General features: G+C 44.5%; 1 protein-coding gene across 2 annotated transcripts in view; it reads left to right on the top strand.

The window, feature by feature from the left end:
- Positions 1–21,891, top strand: part of LOC106601890 (adenylate cyclase type 9) — a 68,190-nt gene that overhangs the window by 38,324 nt on the left and 7,975 nt on the right. For both annotated transcript variants that reach the window (XM_045715638.2, XM_045715639.2), the window contains 8 exons: positions 9,289–9,482; positions 17,621–17,731; positions 18,129–18,391; positions 19,121–19,223; positions 20,466–20,680; positions 21,001–21,160; positions 21,248–21,390; positions 21,751–21,774. In XM_045715638.2, the coding sequence (XP_045571594.2) occupies positions 9,289–9,482; positions 17,621–17,731; positions 18,129–18,391; positions 19,121–19,223; positions 20,466–20,680; positions 21,001–21,160; positions 21,248–21,390; positions 21,751–21,774 (1,213 nt within the window). The remainder of the gene's footprint in view (positions 1–9,288; positions 9,483–17,620; positions 17,732–18,128; positions 18,392–19,120; positions 19,224–20,465; positions 20,681–21,000; positions 21,161–21,247; positions 21,391–21,750; positions 21,775–21,891) is intronic.

The following is a 21,891-nucleotide window of genomic DNA, read 5'->3' as shown; positions in this document are numbered from 1 at the left end:
GGGTTATTAGTGGTGTGGTTGATTGTGGTGGGTTATTAGTGTTGCGATGTGGTGGGTTATTAGTGGTGTGGTTGATTGTGGTGGGTTATTAGTGTTGTTGCGATGTGGTGTCTGTATTTCCTGTATCCAGTAGTTTCTTTTTGCTGTTGTATTGATTTATCCTGTTGTGAGTTGTTTGTTCTCAAGGCACCATTGTGAATGAGATCCTGGTCTCAATTGGGCTCCCCTGAATAAATATATAATGTAAAAAAAAAAAAAGTTTTTGCTCTTTCTCGCTCTCTCTCTCTGGTCATTTCAGCAAGCCATGACACCGTACAATGCAGATTGTTCTGAAATTGTTTCTGTAGTTAGAAACAGAAAACATTCCTTATTTTAGTTTGGTTAGAAATCCACAACATCCTGTCTACTGGAGAGTATTGGGTTTGCCTGGTTCGGATGTTTTTGTTTGTTTGGAATCGGTGGATCCCATCCTGACTCACTGTCTGGTTCCCATCAGCCTCCTCGAAGTACGTCTCTAAATACATAGCAGAGCATTGGGATCATTTCACTGGTCTGTTGCCACAGTTCAAAGGCAGGATTTGCAGAGATTGATTTTCTCCAGATGGATATAGCTGCCCTGGGTCATGTCATTCTGCCCTGCTTTAAACCCATCATTATGCCCTGGTTTAAACCCATCATTATGCCCTGGTTTAAACCCATCATCCTTCCCTGGTTTAAACCCATCATCCTGCCCTGGTTTAAACCCATCATCCTGCCCTGGTTTAAACCCATCATCCTGCCCTGGTTTAAACCCATCATCCTGCCCTGGTTTAAACCCATCATCATGCCCTGGTTTAAACCCATCATTATGCCCTGGTTTAAACCCATCATCATTGTCACAAAATCCTTCGTGCTGTTGAAAGGAGGACCAAGGCGCAGCGGGAATATGGATACTCATATTTTTTTTTTTTTTTAAAAGAAGTAAAGCATCCACTGAAAAAAACCAATAAACACAACAGGGACAGTCTTACAGGCATACAAAACGCAGTGCAAGAACAACCACCCACAAACCCCAGTGACAAACAACTCCTACATATATGACTCCCAATCAGGAACAACGATTCCCAGCTGTTCCTGATCAGGAGTCACAAGACACACAAGACTGCCACGTCCTGACCCCCAAACTACTACAACAGCTCCATCTGCTGGTCAGGACGTGACAATCATGCCCTGGTTTAAACCCATCATCATGCCCTGGTTTAAACCCATCATCATGCCTTGGTTTAAACCCATCATTATGCCCTGGTTTAAACCCATCATTATGCCCTGGTTTAAACCCATCATCATGCCCTGGTTTAAACCCATCATCATGCCCTGGTTTAAACCCATCATTATGCCCTGGTTTAAACCCATCATCATGCCCTGGTTTAAACCCATCATCATACCCTGGTTTAAACCCATCATCATGCCCTGGTTTAAACGCATCATCATGCCCTGGTTTAAACCCATCATCATGCAGGCTTTTCCCATGGTAGTTGTGCTTGTTATGAGAGCAGTCTGATAGTCTTGTTATCCATATTAGATAATGTTTCACCTCCTTCTCTTGTCCGGGTCTGACTGGTGAACAACAGAGCGAGGAGGAGAGAATAGAGGAGTTATTGACCCAACAATCTTACAGCTCAAGGAGACAAAGCGGAAGTTGATGAGTCAATGTGTCTGTTGGATATGATTAGCAAAGTAATGAAATCAGCCACACTGCTACGTGTTTCAAAGTATCTCTCTCTGGCGCGCACACAACCCTGCCCCCACCTCATCTACCTCCTCTCCTGCCTCCTCCTCCTGCCATGTCTCCTCTTCCTGCCATCTCTCCTCTCCCCTCCTCTCCTGTGTCCTTCTCCTGCCATCTCTCCTCTCTCCTCCTGCCATTTCTCCTCCTCCTGCCATCTCTCCTCTCCCCTCCTCTCCTGTGTGCTTCTCCTGCCATCTCTCCTCTCTCCTCCTGCCATGTCTCCTCCTCCTGCCATCTCTCCTCTCCCTTCCTCTCCTGTGTCCTTCTCCTGCCACCTCTCCCCTCCTCTCTTGTGTCCTTCTCCTGCCGTTTCTCCTCTCTTCTCCTGCTGTCTCTCTTGTCTCCTCCTGCCGTCTCTCCTCTCCCCTCCGCTCCTCTCTGCTCCTGCCGTCTCTCCCCTCCTCTCCGGTCTCCTGCCATCTCTCCTCTCCTGTCTCCTTCTCCTCCCATCTCTCCCCTCTCCTGTTCCTCCTGCCTTCTCTCCTCTCCCCTTCTCACCTGTCTGCTTCTTTTGCATCAGTGGTGCAGGGAATTACTTATTTGTTTCTCTCTGTTTACTTGCCGCTGGCAGCTTCATCTTTGAGCCTTGTATTCTGAGGAACCTTTGTATCGATCCAAGTTCCTTCTCTCTTACAATCTATCTCATTGTAGTACTCCTCATTGTAGTACTCCCACACACCCACACACTCACACATACACAATGGCACCCTATTCCCTATGTAGTGCACTACTTTTCACCAGGGCCCATAGGGACGCAGCCAGGGACTGTCTAAAGCACTCAGGATGGATGGGGCTCAAGGCTGGGGTTTCACTGACAGCTGAATGATGTGGTTAAGTACAGGGCCACCGGCAGGTACCTGAGCCAATGACATTACCACTAGCCTGTGTCGTTGTCAGATCTCTGTGTGGAGAAAGAGACATCGAGTGACTAGAGGGCTGCTCACATAGATTTTTAACTCAGGACATGTACATGACTGTAAGCAGACATAGTACATGCGCATACACACACACAAAAAAGACGCATCACAATTTGTATACTTTTATTTATTTGTATTTATATAAAATGGACAATAACCTACTCTTATCAAACTTACTATACTTACCAATTTGCTATCCTATCTTGCTACTACTTCTACTAAATAAATCAGAGATTCACAGGAAGCCCATCTCTGAAGCCAACTCCAACATCCCTGGAATGGCTTCCAGCTTCTCCATCAGTAAAAAGGTTGCCAGAGCTCACACACTGCTCGTATAACTCAGTCCTCACTCTCAACTAGGGCTGTTAGGGTGACCGTATTACCTCCACACCGGCGGTCACGAGTCATGACGGTACTCAAATTCCACGTGACCGTTTAGTCATGGTTATTAGGCTTCTCCAAGCTCTGATGCTGCTGATGGTCATTAGTAGTCTACCAAACTTACTAACTGCCTGGTACTCAGCACTCTATTGTCCCTCTAATCACTCTGACATCAATGCAAATGTGTTCAAAAAAATCTATTCAAACACTTCATGAGATCCCATAAACTCATGCTGCGCAACATTTCTATAGGCTATGCAATTGCGTGAGAAAACAGTGATGGCCTCTATTAAAAAGATGAGCATCCCATCAGCTTTTATTAGTCTAGGCATACTATATTTATTTCTCAACTTTCCTAATATTAAGCACATTGCTACGCTTTACAACAGGAGTATAGCCTACCTGGCTGGCATGAAAATGAACCACAGGAAAAGCGTCCTGCATTAGCTATTTAAGTGCATAGATGACATGTATTTTCGAGACAGGTGCATGATAATGGTCCATTCTAAATCAAAACAAATTTCACACATAATATTTAGTATATGTAAAGACAAGATTCAATCAAGAATAGTCTGATGGGTGACAATATTAGCCTATCACTTGTGAATGATATATTATCACTTGTGTGAATGGTTCCCAGATTGAGTGCAGTAAGGCAAAAAACAACATGCCTTTTTTTGCTACTTTTTCAAATCATAGTCGCATGTCTCATGTAGCCTAGCCCATAGGCCTATATGTTCATGTAAAATCAGTTTTATTGAACACATCACGCAAATGCACTAATTACCCAGATATTTGTGATATGCAATCTGATTCTGTACTTTATTGTAGAATTATAAAACATACATGCACACACAGAGACGTGCGCGCTCACACCGACTCTCTCTCTCTCTCTCTCTCTCACACACACACACACACACACACACACACACACACACACACACACACACACACACACACACACACACACACACACACACACACACACACCATTTTCTATTTCACCCTTTGAACAAATGAAAGCCATTTTGAGTGATACTTAATTAAAATGTAAATGTTGCCGCCCAGTGAGAAAAAGCAGTTTCTCATTATAGAGAATAGATAGGCTATTAGGATGAACCTTCGGTGCTGCACTTATATCCTGTGTGTCTCATCAAAACCACTGACTGAGGTGGCCTGAAGCCAGAGAGGAGAGGGAGAGACACAGACATGGAGAGAGCAGAAACGAGGAAGCAAGGAGGATGTGGTGTGTGTGTGTGTGTGTGTGTGTGTGTGTGTGTGTGTGTGGGGGTGGGGGGGGGGGGGGGTGGGGGGGGTGGAAAGATTTCCTTGAGGTACAGGCTGTTCATTTCCCTTTCAAATTGGTGGTGTGTTTAATAGCCTGATACACACACCTCACTAATACATTGTTTGTTAGACTACTCTGCCCATAGTGGGTGAAAACGTGCGTTGGTGTTGACGTTTCACTTCCTTATGTTACACAATACATTTTACCAAGACAAATGGGACTCTTCATGTTCTGAATAGTTCAGTGGGGTCTTTCTCCAACATATCATTAACATTATATCCAATAATTTGGATTTCGTAACCTAATACATCCCATAATAAGCACCGGGTTCTGTCGCTCTGAGCGGTGCAGCGTTGTCACCAACATTTTTCAGGATTTTACATTTAGTGGCCATCATCTTCCAAGTTGTTTCCGCTGGTTGCCAAATTAGCATGATACAAGCTGAATTCAATATAAAAGGATTTGGAGGAAAAAAGAGAAGTCTTCGAAAAAGAAACTTCACAGTAACATGAACAGCATATATTAAAATATGAAAATACTACACTGTACAAAAATATAAACTCAATATGTAACAATTTCAAAGATTTTACTGAGTTATAGTTCATAAGGAAATCAGTCAATTGAAATACATTATTTAGGCCATAATCTATGGATTTCACATGACTGGGAATACAGATATGCATCTGTTGGTCACAGACACCTTAAAAAAAAGGTAGGTGCGTGGATCAGATAACCAGTCAGTATCAGGTGTGACCACCATTTGCCTCATGCAGCGCGACACATCTCCTTCGCATAGAGTTGATCAGGCAGTTGATTGTGGCCTATGGAATGTTATCCCACTCCTCTTCAATGGCTGTGCGAAGTTTCTGGATATTGGTGGGAACTGGAACACGCTGTCGTACACGTCCATCCAGAGCATCCCAAACAGGCTCAATGGGGGACATGTCTGGGTCATTTTTGTGTACAGATCCTTGTGACATGGGACTGTGCATTATCGTGCTGAAACATCAGGTTATGGTGGTGGATGAATGGCATGAAAATGGGCCTCAGGATATCTTCATGGTATCTCTGTGCATTCAAATTGCAGAAATGCAATTGTGTTCGTTGTCTGTAGCTTATGCAACACATATCATAACCCCACCGCCACCATGGGGCACTCTGTTCACAACGTTGACATCAGCAAACTAGGATTCATGAAGAGCACACTTTCCAGCATGCCAGTGGCCATCGGAGGTGAGCATTTGTCCACTGAAGTCGGTTACGATGCTGAACTGCAGTTAGGTTAAGACTGGACGGACAACGAGCACGCATAGAAGCTTCCCTAAGACGATTTCTGACAATTTTTGCAGAAATTCTAAAGTTGTGCAATCCCACAGTTTCATCAGCTGTCCAGGTGGCTGGTCTCAAATGATCCCGCAGGTGAAGAAGGTGGATGTGGAGGTTCTGGGCTGGTGTGGTTACCCGTGGTCTGCGGTTGTGATGCCGGTTGGATGTACTGCAAAATTCTCTACAACAACGTTGGAGGCGGCTTATCATAGAGAAATGAACATTCAATTCTCTGGCAACAGCTCTGGTGGACATTCCTGCAGTCAGCATGTCAATTGCACACTCCCTAAAAACTTGAGACATCTGCGGTATGTAAATTGGAGTGGGTCTAGGGTATCTGGGATAATGGTGTTAATGTGAGCCATTACCAGCTTTTCAAAGCACTTCATGGCTACGGACATGAGTGCTACGGGTTGGTAGTCATTTAGGCAGGTTACCTTAGTGTTCTTGGACACAGGGACTAGGGTGGTCTGCTTGAAGCATGTTGGTATTACAGACTCAATCAGGGACATGTTGAAAATGTCAGTGAAGACACCTGCCAGTTGGTCAGCACATGCCCGGAGCACAAGTCCTGGTAATCCGTCTGGCCCAGCGGCCTTGTGAATGTTGACCTGTTTAAAAGTCTTACTCATGTCGGCTGTGGAGACCGTGATCACACAGTCGTCCAGAACAGCTGATGCTCTCATGCATGCCTCAGTGTTGCTTGCCTCGAAGCGAACATAGAAGTGATTTAGCTCGTCTGGTAGGCTCATGTCACTGGGCAGCTCGCGACTGTGCTTCCTTTTGTAGTCTGTAATAGTTTTCAGGCCCTGCCACATCCGACGAGCGTTGGAGCCGGTGTGGTACGATTCAATCTTAGTCCTGTATTGGCGCTTTGCCTGTTTGATGGTTCGTCGGAGGGCATAGCAGGATTTCTTATAAGCTTCCGGGCTAGAGTCCCGCACCTTGAAAGTGGCCACTCTACCCTTTAGCTCAGTGCGGATGTTACCTGTAATCCATGGCTTCTGGTTGGGGTATGTACGTACAGTCACTGTGGGGATGACGTCCTTGATGCACTTATTGATAAAGCCAGTGACTGATGTGGTGTACTCCTCCATGCCATCGGAAGAATCCCTGAACATATTCCAGTCTATGCTAGCAAAACAGTCCTGTAGCTTAGCATCTGCTTCATCTGACCACTTTTTTTATTGATCTAGTCACTGGTGTTTCCTGCTTTAATTTTTGCTTGTAAGCAGGAATCAGGAAAATAGAATTATGGTCAGATTTGCCAAATGGAGGGCGAGGGAGAGCTTTGTATGCGTCTCTGTGTGTGGAGTAAAGGTGATCTAGAATTTTTTTTCCTCTGGTTGCGCATTTAACGTGCTGATAAAAATGAGGAAAATCTTGAGACTTCCTTAGATTTCGTGCACCAGCTGTTGTTCATAAATATACACAGACCGCCTCCCCTTGTCCTACCGGAGTGTGCTGTTCTATCTAGCCGGTGCAGCGTATATCCCGCCAGCTGAAAGTTTTCCATTTCGTCATTCAGCCACGATTCGGTGAAACATAAGATATTACAGTTTTGATGTCACGTTGGTAGGATATTCGTGATCGTACCTCGTCTAATTTATAGTCCAATGATTGTACATTGGCAAGTAATATTGATGGTAAGGGCAGATTTCCCAATCGCTGTCGGCGGATCCTTACGGGCCACCCCAACCCTGTGTCCTCTATACCTGCGTCTCTTTCTCTTGCCAATGACGGGGATGTTGGCCTTGTCATGTGTTACATGTACATCCTGTGCATCCTGTGCGTCCTGCTTGTTGAAGAAAAAATCTTTGTCTAATCCGAGGTGAGTGATCGCTGTCCTGATATCCAGAAGCTATTTTTTGCCGTAAGATACGGTGGCAGAAACATTATGTACGAAATAAGTTACAAATAACGTGAAAAAAAACACATAATAGCACAATTGGTTAGGCACCCGTAAAATGGCTGCCATTTCTTCCAGCGCCATCTTTCACATAATCATTAACAGGGATGTAAACAAATGTGTACACAATTTGAAAGAAATCAGCTTTTTGTGAGTATGGAAAACTTTTGGGATATTTTATTTCAGCTCAAGAAACATGGGACCAACGCTTTACATGTTGCGTTTATATTTTTGTTCAGTGTATATGTCATGTCTCAAAATCGATATCTATCTCACCTTTATATAGAAAGAGTGGGAGGCCCCGGTGCACAGCTGAACAAGAAGACAAGTACATTAGAGTGTCTAGTTTGAGAAACAGACGCCTCAGAAGTCCTCAACTGGCAGCTTCATTAAATAGTACCCACAAAACACCAGTCTCAACGTCAACAGTGAAGAGGCGACTCCGGGATGCTGGCCTTCTAGGCAGAGTTGCAAAGAAAAAGCCATATCTCAGACTGGCCAATAAAAATAAAATATTAAGATGGGCAAAAGAACACAGACACTGGACAGAGGAACTCTGCCTAGAAGGCCAGCATCCCGGAGTCGCCTCTTTACTGTTGATGTTGAGACAGGTGTTTTGCGAGTACTATTTAATGAAGCTGCCAGTTGTGGACTTGTGAGGCGTCTGTTTCTCAAACTAGACACTCTAATGTATTTGTCCTCTTGCTATGTTGTGCACCGGGACCTCCCACTCTTTCTATACTGGTTAGAGCCAGTTTGCGCTGTTCTGTGAAGGGACTGGTACACAGCATTGTACGAGATTCTTCAGTTTCTTGGCAATTTCTCGCATGGAATAGCCTTCATTTCTCAGAACAAGAATAGACTGACGAGTTTCAGAAGTAAGTTCTTTGTTTCTGGCCATTTTGAGCCTGTAATTGAACCCACAAATGCTGATGTTCCAGATACTCAACTAGTCTAAAGAAGGCCAGTTTTATGGCTTCTTTAAATTGAACAACAGTTTTCAGCTGTGCTAACATAATTGCAAAAGGCTTATCTAATGCTCATTTAGCCTTTTAAAATGATCAACTTGGATTAGCTAACATAACGTGCCATTTGAACACAGGAGTGATGGTTGCTGATAATGGGCCTCTGTACGCCTATATAGATGTTCCATAAAAAATCTGACATTTCCAGCTACAATAGTCATTTACAACATTAACAAAGTCTACACTGTATTTCTGATCAATTTGATGTTATTTTAATGGACCAAAAAATTGTTTTTCTTTCAAAAACAAGGACATTTCTAAGTGACCCCAAACTTTTGAACAGTAGTGTACATATTTTTGACATAGAATTTTACATAGTGGTTATTGCTCTAGATGAAAAGCTGTTTCAGGTATTTGAAAAATTACATTTCGCTTACCACCCCCCCAGCCATCCTCACTTACTTTGTGCCCCCTCAGGTTTTGGGGTGCATGACGCCCTTGGTGGCCAGTTTCTGCTCTACTTGCTTGCACAACTCAGAGGAAGAGCACAACACATACTAACAGCAGCTGCCAAACAGCCTACCCAACTGTTCTGAGGCGTCAGGATCGTTCTAAAGCACACACATGCATACATTCTCTTCACATAAAAGGCACTTTTCTTCTACCTTTTGCCGCATGTGTGTTGATAAGAGTCTCTGTCACTGACATCTATCTCTGTGTTCTGTCTCCTTCAGGATTGAAGACCTACCTGATCTCAGGGAGGAAGGTGGAGCCGTGCCACTGTAGCTGTTCCCAGCTGGGCCTGGTTGGCCTGGAGCCTGGGGGGGACACCCACTGTCCCACACCCCGTGCCCACACCCCAGATGGACCCCCCAGAGCCCCCTCAGCCTGCGGCCTACCCCAGGGAGAGGCTCCCGACAGGGCCATGGTGAGGACATGGTATTCTGCAGGGTAAAGGGGAGATGGGGGTCATGTGTGTGCTCATTCCCCTCTTTGGTGTTTTTCTACTGTGTAACTTGGATAGACATATTCTTTGGATGTAATAACATACTGTACTTCGACTTCATTTAGAAAATGGTCATAGTGTAACAAATGTTCAGCTCAGTAGACATGTCTTCAGAACATAATTGTAGGGCCCTGTGTTTGAGTATGGAGTTGGACCATTTGACCTAAAAAGTGAATCAAAGTTTAAATTAAGGTTAAAACCCAAGCATGTTACATAATTGCATAAAACACAGGGCCCTAACTTAACAAGATATCTACAGTTGAAGTCGGAAGTTTACATACACCTTATACGTTTAAACTCAGTTTTTCACAATTTCTGACATTTAATCCTAGTAAAAATTCCCTGTCTTAGGTCAGTTAGGATCACCACTTTATTTTAAGAATGTGAAATGTACGAATAATAGTAGAGATAAGGATTTATTTCTGCTTTTATTTCTTTCATCACATTCCCAGTGGGTCAGAAGTTTACATACACTCAATTAGTATTTGGTAGCATTGCCTTTAAATTGTTTAACTTGTGTCAAACGTTTCGGGTAGCCTTCCACAAGCTTCCCACAATAAGTTGGGTGAATTTTGGCCCATTCCTCCTGACAGAGCTGGTGTAACTGAGTCAGGTTTGTAGGCCTCCTTGCTCGCACACACTTTTTCAGTTCTGCCCACAAATTTTCTATGGGATTGAGGTCAGGGCTTTGTGATGGCCACTCCAATACCTTGACTTTGTTGTCCTTAAGCCATTTTGCCACAACTTTGGAGGTATGCTTGGGGTCATTGTCCATTTGGAAGACCCATTTGCGACCAAGCTTTAACTTCCTGACTGATGTCTTGAGATGTTGCTTCAATATATCCACATAATTTTCCATCCTCATGATGCCATCTATTTTGTGAAGTGCACAAGTCCCTCCTGCAGCAAAGCACCCCCACATGATGCTGCCACCCCCGTGCTTCATGGTTGGGATGGTGTTCTTCGGCATGCAAGCCTCCCCCTTTTTCCTCCAAACATAACGATGGTCATTATGGCCAAACAGTTATATTTTTGTTTCATCAGACCAGAGGACATTTCTCCAAAAAGTACGATCTTCGTCCCCATGTGCAGTTGTAAACCGTAGTCTGGCTTTTTTATGGCGGTTTTGGAGCAGTGTCTTCTTCCTTGCTGAGCGGCCTTTCAGGTTATGTCGATATAGGACTCGTTTTACTGTGGATATAGATACTTTTGTACCTGTTTTCTTCAGCATCTTCACAAGGTCCTTTGCTGTTGTTCTGGGATTGATTTGCACTTCTACGCACCAAAGTACATTCATCTCTAGGAGACAGAACACGTCTCTTTCCTGAGCGGTATTACATTTACATTTTAGTCATTTTAGCAGACGCTCTTATCCGGAGCGACTTACAGTAGTGAATGCATACATTTCATACATTTTTTTCCCGTACTGGTCCCCCGTGGGAATCAAACCCATAACCCTGGCGTTGCAAACACCATGCTCTACCAACTGAGCCACACGGGACCACGGTATGACGGCTGCGTGGTCCCATGGTGTTTATACTTGTGTACTATTGTTTGTGCAGATGAATGTGGTACCTTCAGACATTTGGAAATTGCTCCCAAGGATGAATCAGACTTGTGGAGGTCTACCATTTTTTTATGAGTTCTTGGCTGATTTATTTTGATTTTCCCATGATGTCAAGCAAAGAGTCACTGAGTTTGAAGATAGGCCTTGAAATACATCCACAGGTACACCTCCAATTGACTCAAATGATGTCAATTAGCCTATCAGAAGCTTCTAAAGCCAGGACATCATTTTCTGGAATTTTCCAAGCTGTTTAAAGGCACAGTCAACTTTTTGTATGTGAACTTCTGACCCACTGGAATTGTGATACAGTGAATTATAAGTGAAATAATCTTTCTGTAAATAATTGTTGGAAAAATTACTTGTGTCATGCACAAAGTAGATGTCCTAACCGACTTGCCAAAACTATAGTTTGTTAACAAGAAATTTGTGGAGTTGTTGAAAAACGAGTTTTAATGACTCCAACCTAAGTGTATGTAAACTTCCGACTTCAACTGTACATGTGGCTGACCCTTGCTTATCCACAACGCATATAATGTAATATTCACCAACAGAGACAATTCTCTATTCCCTTACTGTTACTTGTGAAGTGTAGGAGTGTTGACCTAGGATCAGGTCACCCCTGTCCATATCGTCTTATTCATTATGATCTAAAAGGCAAATCTGATCCTAGATCAGCAAGCCTACTCTGAATACAGCCCATGAATGTGTTGACATTAGTATAAATCGGATTTGGTCCCCATGGTGGGTTTAGTGTCATGATGGAGTAATGAGGCTCAATATAGAGACAAGATACAGTGCATTCGGAAAGTATTCAGACCCCTTGATTTTTTTTCCCACATTTTGTTACGTTACATCCTTATTCTAAAATGGATTAAATAAAACATGTTCCTCATCAATCTACATACAATACCACACAATAACAAAGTGAAAACATGTTTTTAGAATTTTTTGCAAATGTATTAAAAATTAAAAACTGATCGCATTTACGTAAATATTCAGACCTATTGCTATGAGACTCGAAATTGAGCTCAGGTGCATCCTGTTTCCATTGATCATCCTTGAGATGTTTCTACAACTTGATTGGAGTCCACCTGTGGTAAATTTAATTGATTGGACATGATTTGGAAAGGCACACACCTGTCTATATAAAGGTCCCACAGTTGACAGAGCATGTCAGAGCAAAAACCAAGCCATGAAGTTGAAGGAATTGTCCGTAGAGCTCAGAGACAGGATTGTGTTGAGGCACAGCCTCCAAAACATTTCTGCAGCATTGAAGGTCCCCAAGAACACAGTGGCCTCCATCATTCTTAAATGGAAGAAGTTTGGAACCACCAAGACTCTTCCTAGAGCTGGCCGCCCAACCAAACTGAGCAATCGGAGGAGAACGGCCTTGGTTGGGGAGGTGACCAAGAACCCGATGGTCTCTCTGACAGAGCTCCAGAGTTCCACTGTGGAGATGAGAGAACCTTTCAGAAGGACAACCATCTCTGCAGCACTCCACCAATCAGGCCTTTATGGTAGAGTGGCCAGACGGAAGCCACTCCTCAGTAAAAGGTACATGACAGCCACTTGGAGTTTGCCAAAAGGCACCTAAAGGACTCTCAGACCATAAGAAACAAGATTCTCTGGTCTGATAAAGTAAAGATTGAACTATTTGGCCTGAATGCCAAGCGTCACGTCTGGAGGAAACCTGGCACCGTCCCTATGGTGGTGGCAGCATCATGCTGTGGGGATGTTTTTCAGCGGCAGGGACTGGGAGACTAGTCACAATCGAGGGAAAGATGAACGGAGCATTATACAGAGAGATCCTTGATGAAAACCTGCTCCAGAGTGCTCAGGACCTCAGACTGGGTCGAAGGTTCACCATCCAACAGCACAACGACGCTAAGCACACAGCCAAGTTAACGCAGGAGTGGGTTCGGCTCTCAATCCAACCTGACAGAGCTTGAGAGGATCAGCAGAGAAGAATGGGAGAAACTCCCCAAGTAATGGTGTGGCAATCTTGTAGCGTCATATCCAAGAAGACTCCAGGCTGTATTCACTGCTAAAGGTGCTTTAGCAAAGTACTGAATAAAGGGTCTGAATACTTATGTAAATGTGATATATTCTAGAAACCTGTTTTTGCTTTGTCATTATGGGGTATTGATCAGGGAAAAAACTATTTAATCCATTTTAGAACAAGGCTGGAACATAACAAAATGTGGAAAAAGTCAAGGGGTCTGAATACTTTCCGAATGTACTGTATATTTACTCTGCTGCTACACCTATATCCAGTATTCACTACTCCTCAGTCATACAGTATGCACACACACATGCTTTATAGATAGCAATTAGCCCCCACAGTTCCACTATAATCCTCCCGTACCACCACTACATCTGCCAGTGCTTGTCGTGGGGGTCTCGTTAGGGAAAGACAGATGAGAAGGATGAGAGGAGAAGTGAAGAGGGGAGAGGAGAGGAGTTTGGCGGACAAACTGCTGCATCCTTGGCATTACATGAGGTAACACACATGGAGAGACGTTAGAAAGCCCTTCACATGGGCTCACACACTTCACTGGTACAAACCCTCACTTCGTTGGCTCTCTCTCTCCCTCTCACACTCACTCACACACACTTCACTGGTACAAACCCTCACTTCGTTGGCTCTCTCTCTCCCTCTCACACTCACTCACACACACTTCACTGGCACAAACCCTCACTTCGTTGGCTCTCTCTCTCCCTCTCACACTCACTCACACACACTTCACTGGTACAAAACCTCACTTCGTTGGCTCTCTCTCTCCCTCTCACACTCACTCACACACACTTCACTGGTACAAACCCTCACTTCGTTGGCTCTCTCTCTCCCTCTCACACTCACTCACACACATTTCACTGGTACAAACCCTCACTACGTTGGCTCTCTCTCCCTCTCACACTCACTCACACACATTTCACTGGTACAAACCCTCACTTCGTTGGCTCTCTCTCCCTCTCACACTCACTCACACACATTTTACTGGTACAAACCCTCACTTCGTTGGCTCTCTCTCTCCCTCTCACACTCACTCACACACATTTCACTGGCACAAACCCTCACTTCATTGGCTCTCTCTCTCTCTCTCTCACACACACACACACACACACACACACACACACACACACACACACACACACACACACACACACACACAAGGAGTTCCCACATATGCTGAGCACTTGTTGGTTGATTTTCCTTCACTCTGCAATCCAACTCATCCCAAACCATCTCAGTTGGGTTGAGGTCGGGGGATTTGTGGAGGCCAGGTCATCTGATGCAGCACTCCATCAATCTCCTTCTTGGTCAAATAGCCCTTACACAGCCTGGATGTGTGTTGGGTCATTGTCCTGTTGAAAAACAAATTATAGTCCCACTAAGCGCAAACCAGATGGGATGGCGTATCGCTGCCGAATGCTGTGGTAGCCATGCTGGTTAAGTGTACCTTGAATTCTAAATAAATCACTGACAGTGTCACAAGCAAAGCACCATCACACCTCCTCCTCCATGCTTCACGGTGGGAACCACACATTCGGAGATCATCCGTTCACCTACTCTGCGTCTCACAAAGACACAGAGGTTGGAACCAAAAACCAAAGGACAGATTTCCACTGGCATTCTGTCCATTGTTCGTGTTTCTTAGCCCAAGCAAGTCTCTTCTTCTTATTGGTGTCCTTTAGTAGGGACGACAGGTAGCCTAGTGGTTAGCATGTTGGGCCAGTAACGGAAAGGTTGCTGGATCGAATCCCCGAGCTGACAAGGTAAAAATCTGTTGTTCTGCCCCTGAACAAGGCAGTTAACCCACTGTTCCCTGGTAGGCCATCACTGTAAATAAGAATTTGTTCTTAACTGACATGATTTAAGACATGAAGGTCAGTCAGTGCGGAAGATTTCAAGGACTTTGAAATTTTCTTCAAGTGCAGTCACAAAAACCATCAAGGGCTATGATGAAACTGGCTCTCATGAGGACCGCCACAGGAATGGGAGACCAGAGTTACCTCTGCTGCAGAGGATAAGTTCATTAGAGTTACCCGCCTCAGAAATTGCTTATTTGAGTTGTTCTTGCCATAATATGGTCTTGGTCTTTTACCAAATAGGGGTATCTTCTGTATACCACCCCTACCTTGTCACAACACAACTGATTGGCTCAAATGCATTAAGAAGGAAATAAATTCCACTAATTAATTAAAAAAGCACACCTGTTAATTGAAATGCATTCCAGGTGACTACCTCATGAAGCTGGTTGAGAGAATGTCAAGAGTGTGCAAAAATATATTTTGATTTGTTAAACACTTTTTGTTTGCTTACTACATTATTCCAGATGTGTTATTTCATAGTTTTGATGTCTTCACTATTATTCTATAATGTAGAACATAGTTAAAATAAAGAAAAACCCTTGAATTAGTAGGTGTGTCTTTTGACTGGTATTGTATATATATATATATATATATATATATATATATATATATATATATATATATATATAAACTCAGCAAAAAAAGAAACGTCCTCTCACTGACAACAACTTAACATGTGTAAATATTTGTACGGACATAACAAGATTCAACAACAGACATAAACTGAACAAGTTCCACAGACATGTGACTAACAGAAATTGAATAATGTGTCCCTGAACAAAGGGGGGGTCAAAATCAAATGTAACAGTCAGTATCTGGTGTGGCCACCAGCTGCGTTAAGTACTGCAGTGCATCTCCTACTCACGGACTGCACCAGATTTGCCAGTTCTTGCTGTGAGATGTTACCCCACTCTTCCACCAAGGCACCTGCAAGTTCCCGGACATTTCTGGGGGGAATGGCCCTAGCCCTCACCCTCCGATCCAACAGGTCCCAGACGTGCTCAATGGGATTGAGATCCGGGCTCTTCGCTGGCCATGGCAGAACACTGACATTCCTGTCTTGCAGGAAATCACGCACAGAACAAGCAGTATGGCTGGTGGCATTGTCATACTGGAGGGTCATGTCAGGATGAGCCTACAGGAAGGGTACCACATGAGGGAGGAGGATGTCTTCCCTGTAACGCACAGCGTTGCGATTGCCTGCAATGACAACAAGCTCAGTCCGATGATACTGTGACACACCGCCCCAGACCATGACATACCCTCCACCTCGAAATCGATCCCGCTCCAGAGTACAGGCCTCGGTGTAACGCTCATTCCTTCGACGATAAATGCGAATCCGACCATCACCCCTGGTGAGACAAAACTGCGACTTGTCAGTGAAGAGCACTTTTTGCCAGTCCAGTCTGGTCCAGCGATGGTGGGTTTGTGCCCATAGGTGACATTGTTGCCGGTGATGTCTGGTGAGGACCTGCCTTACAACAGGCCTACAAGCCCTCAGTCCAGCCTCTCTCAGCCTATTGCGGACAGTCTGAGCACTGATGGAGCGATTGTGCGTTCCTGGTGTAACGGGCAGTTGTTGTTGCCATCCTGTACCTGTCCCGCAGGTGTGATGTTCGGATGTACCGATCCTGTGCAGGTGTTGTTACACGTGGTCTGCCACTGCGAGGACGATCAGCTGTCCATCCTGTCTCCCTGTAGCGCTGTCTTAGGCGTCTCACAGTACAGACATTGCAATTTATTGCCCTGGCCACATCTGCAGTCCTCATGTCTCCATGCAGCATGCCTAAGGCACGTTCACGCAGATGAGCAGGGACCCTGGGCATCTTTCTTTTGGTGTTTTTCAGAGTCAGTAGAAAGGCCTCTCCTACGTTTTCATAACCTACTGTCTGTAAGCTGTTAGTGTCTTAACGATCGTTCCACAGGTGCATGTTCATTAATTGTTTATGGTTCATTGAACAAGCATGGGAAACAGTGTTTAAACCCTTTACAACGAAGATCTGTGACGTTATTTGGATTTTTACGAATTATCTTTGAAAGACAGGGTCCTGAAAAAGGGACGTTTCTTGTTTTGCTGACTTTATATATATCATTGTTAGTAAGGATTGTGCTTTGTTGAGTTTGAACCAAATGTGGATGTTACCCTTTTTGATCTGCTGTAGTGAAAGGTCAGTTTATGCCATATGATCAATCCTCCCGAGTCACTACCCTGTTTTATGTTTTTATGTTTGAATGATGGAAGTTACATTTCCCTATAGCCTGGAGGACATTGAGTATCTATGACACCATGTTTCTAGAATAATTATTATGTCAAGACTTTGGTATTGTTAAGAATATCTGTGTTTGTGGTATTAAGACCTAAGCTAGCAGAGTACAAGCCCTGGAAAATAAATACCTATTAAACAGTGAAAATATGTTTGCATATTTGTGAATTAAGAAAAATAAAACTGTTTTGTGTTTGTGTGCGTGTGTGGTTGATGCACCCAATCAATACTTAGGCTAAGCATACTAACCACACAACACAAGAGTAAACTACAGTATGAGAATTTGTCAATACTAGGATTGAAGAAACTGTAAATGATATAAATAGACAAATACCTCTCCTTCTCTCTCTCTCCAGTCTCCCTGTATCTCCTGCAGTGCGGCTGTAGTTCCAAAGGAGGATCAGGTTCTGGAGAAGGGCACGGTGCAGAACGGTTGCCATGACGATCACACGACCAATAGCAGCAAGGTTTGCCTCACCTTACCTCACTCTAGTGAATGTTTGACCTTTGAACCTGGCCGTGACCTTTACTCATCCCAACCTGACTTCACTTAAATCCAACCCCAGTTCATCCAATCAGGCTTAGTGTTATTTTATTTCTGAAGTCATATTTATATCGCCATACTATACATGATGGAATGACGTGACAAGAACAAGCCTGACATCACTTTATAGAACCTAGCCAAACGGAAATATCTTGATTCATTGGCTTCACTGACTAAGTCACTAATCACTCTTATCCAAGACCTCAGGTCTAACACTTCTCACTCTCCTCTTTCTGTTTCAGCACGCACACATACACACGCACACGCACAAGCACAAACACACAGCTTCTCACTAGCCTCTCTCCTATTAACTCCACCAGGACACCTCATCTCTCAAATGTCCCTCCCAGGGCCCCGTAGGCCGCAGCCCTAAGGCCCTGAACGGTCTGCTGAGCCCCAGGCTGGAGGAGCCCCTGACCAACAGCCAAACGTCCCTGTGTGAGATGCTTCAGGAGAAGGAGAAGAAGTGGGGTGGAGGGGCCATGGGGATGGGGATGGACCACTCTGCTCTCATCCCCCTGCGCTCCAAGAACTTCAGAGAGAGGAGCGACGCTCACTTTGTGGATGTTATCAAAGAGGACAGGTGAGGGGATGGATGGATGTTACACAAACTGATCTGGAACCGGGCTTGATGGATGTGGGGGAGCTTTTTGGGGAGTTGGCTGGACAGCACTAATAGATCTGAGACCACGCTAAGGGAATCAAAGGATAAGATTCTGAACGCTGAAGGCAGAACTGTTATGTAAGAAGCAGACCCACACGTATATTTCACGTGATGTCAATGTATGTTTTGGTACAGTGTGTCTATTTACAATGTGCTTTATAGAACTAGTGTTACAGAAATTCCCTTCCTTTCCCTAAAATCTCCAGTTTTATAGAAATCTGGGTTGGAGGATCTGGATTTCCTGCTTATTCCCACTGATTCTGGGAATTCTCCAACTGGGATAAAAAAAAAATATATATATAATTTTTTTTTAATGTTTTGAGAAAGTTACTGGAATTTTGCAATCCTATATAGAACACTCACTGCGGTATTTTGTTTGTAGTGATCCTTATGCTTCTGCCCACTGAATAAGCCCCTGGGTCATGTTCATTCGGCACCAAATGGAAGAAAACAGACATGATATAGTTGATGGACTATCTGGAGTTGTCCAGTAAGAAAAGCTCATTTTCATTTTCCATTACAAAATGTTTGGTGCCTTATGAACACGGACAGCCCTGGTGGTATGATAGGTTGGTGTAACTCTCTCCCCGCCAAGTCTGTCTTCTCTATACTGACTGACTGACGTCTGTTGATCTGTCCATCTCCCAGTCTGATGAAGGACTACTTTTTCAAGCCTCCCATCAACAAGCTGAGCCACACCTTCCTGGACAGAACCCTGGAGTCTGCCTACAGGACTAGCTACCAGGAAGAGGTGTGTATCCCTCTCTGTCTGTTACTCTGTCTCTCTGTCTGTATGTGTCTGTCTGTCTGTCTCTATCTGTATTCCTCTTATCTGTCTTTCTGATGTCCCACTTCCTCTCTGTCTACTAGACTAGACCTGGTCTGTCTTTTCTTGTCTGTCGCACTGACTCCCTATCCGTTTCACCCTGTCTATCTAGCTCTCTGTGTGTGTATGCGTGTGTGTTCCCTGAGTAACCTGTAAGCACTGCACTATGTATGGCCTGTCAGGACTGCGGCAAAGACAGGGAAATCACTGCAGGACATCAATAGGGATGTCCTCTTAGCTTGTGATGCTCTCTGCTGGTACAGTGGGGGAACTGCATGTTCAACTTCACGTCTGGATAATGTTTTGTTCAGTTTCATACTTATTTATTACTGTAATTTCCGGACTATAAGCCGCAACTTTTTTCCCACGCTTTGAACCTCGCGGCTTAAACAATGACGCGGCTAAAATATGGATTTTTCCCGCTTTCATATTTTTTTGAAAGGAGATGACTTCAGTGGTTTCAGTGCACAGGAGGAGGAAGATAGTGACCAATGACTTTCTTGGTAGTCTACTGTTTACTGCAAATGTTTTATTTTTTGTTACAAGCCGTGTTTCGTTAAAGCCTATTTATTTTTGTTACAAGCCGTGCTTCGTTAAAGCCTATTTATTTTTGTTACAAGCCGTGTTTCGTTAAAGCCTATTTATTTTTGTTACAAGCCGTGTTTCGTTAAAGCCTATTTATTTTTGTTACAAGCCGTGTTTCGTTAAAGCCTGTGTAAAGTTCATTTGTTTCAATGTACTGGTAGGCACCTGCGGCTTATAGACATGCGCGGCTTATTTATGTTCAAAATAATTATTTTCTTAAAATTCAGTGTCTTATATTCAGGTGCGCTCAATAGTCCGGAAATTACGGTACTTAATCACAATGAGACAATTTTATTAATGTTTTTTTAAGACTTCCATGCTTCTCTATTCTCTCCCGCAACCTTTGCTCTCTCTCTTTTACCCTTTCCAAACCCTCCCGCTCTTTATCTCTTTACACTCTGCAACCGGACCCAGGTACCATTCATTGCCATTATGCCTTTAGTAAGGCACTTAACGGCGGCTAACGCTGTGCTGCTCTCAGCCTTGTGTGTCTTTGTGTGTGTATGAGGTTGGCTATTGTGACAGCAAATCAATCCATTTCCGTTGAAAAATAACAAAGTATCTATTCCCTCCCGTCTCCAGGTGGAGACCCAGGCGGCAGTACAGACCTTTGCCAGCCCTACCTTCAGCTCTTTCCTGGACATGGTCCTGTGCTGCTCAGTGTTCCTGGCCCTCTCCCTGGCCTGCCTCCTCCGGCCCCTGCTCTCTCTCCCTGGGGCCCCCCTGCCTGCCCCGGCCCTCACCTTGGTTGCCGTGGCTGCCCTGCTGGAGGCCCTGGCGCTGGTGCTGTCTATACGGTAAGACGGTTGAGGGAGAGAAGGAGAGGTGGAGAGAGGGATGGGGAGGAGGAGGAAAAAGGGGGAAGAAGTTGGGAGGGATGGAAGGAGGAGGGAGAAGAGGGGAAAGGGGGTGGGGAGAGGGATATGACGTGTGGGTTGGAACTGGGGAGGAGAGGAAGAGGGGGAGAATGGTAAAGGAAGGGAGAGAACTAAGTGGGGTGAGGTTTGAAGATGGGGAAAAGGGGAGGCCATTAGCCTGTTTTTCAATGGGGTTGGATTACTGTACACGTACTGTCTATCAGCCCTCTCTGAGCTAACCTCCTCTCTTCCTCTCCCAGGATGGCCTTCTACCTGGACAGCGTGATGAGCTGCACTAGGACCCTGCTGAGGGCCATCTCTGGCTGGGTCCCCCGTCACTTGATAGGGGCCGTGCTGGTGTCCCTGCCCGCTGTGTCCGTCTTCTCACACGTCACCTGTGACATGCACCTCTCCATACAGGTGAGCATGTCTATTCTGTTCATTTGCCCTGGTAATTTCCTCCAGCGTTTGCTAATGCTAACGATTGTTCCTTCCTGTGTCTCCCAGTTCACCATGCTCACCTGCTGTGCAGTGATCATTGCCATCATCCAGTACTGTAACTTCTGCCAGCTGAGCTGCTGGATGCGCTCGGCCATGGCCACCGTGGTGGGACTGGTGCTGTTCGCCCTGCTCTTCAGCCCACCCTGCAGGTCAGACACGTTATAATGGATTCTATTTTTTAACACATTTATGGCCCTTTTTTGTTGGTCGGAAAGGACCTTAAAGGGGCATCTGCAGTTCAAACAATAACAACACCCTGTTACTGTTTTGGTAAACAACTGAGGAACGGGGCTGGAGAAATGTAACCACCCTCAAATTTGTATATTACCCATTTAATCCACTACCAATGCACTCACTGAAGTTTGATAGGATATTGTATACAATATTACCACAATGTCATAATTTAGTATGACTTTTCCTTTGTGCGGACACTGTGTAATTTAATTTGTCGTGGACTCGATTAATCTCATCTGACCGTGTCTTGTGTTTTTGTCTCCTCTGTCTTCCAGTTCTGCCAACAGTATGTTATTTTGGTGAGTAGAATGAAGTTATCCATACAACTAATGATGCATTCACAATGTATCACTGGAAGGCCATGCTGTATTCTCAGATTATAAATATATCTCTCTCACTCCACCTTTCCTTAACTC

The sequence above is a fragment of the Salmo salar genome, chromosome 03 (assembly GCF_965601325.2).
Source record: "Salmo salar chromosome 03, fSalSal1, whole genome shotgun sequence".
Lineage (NCBI taxonomy): Eukaryota > Metazoa > Chordata > Actinopteri > Salmoniformes > Salmonidae > Salmo > Salmo salar.
Note: the sequence above shows the minus strand (reverse complement) of the source record. Positions and strands in the feature narration are given on the sequence as shown.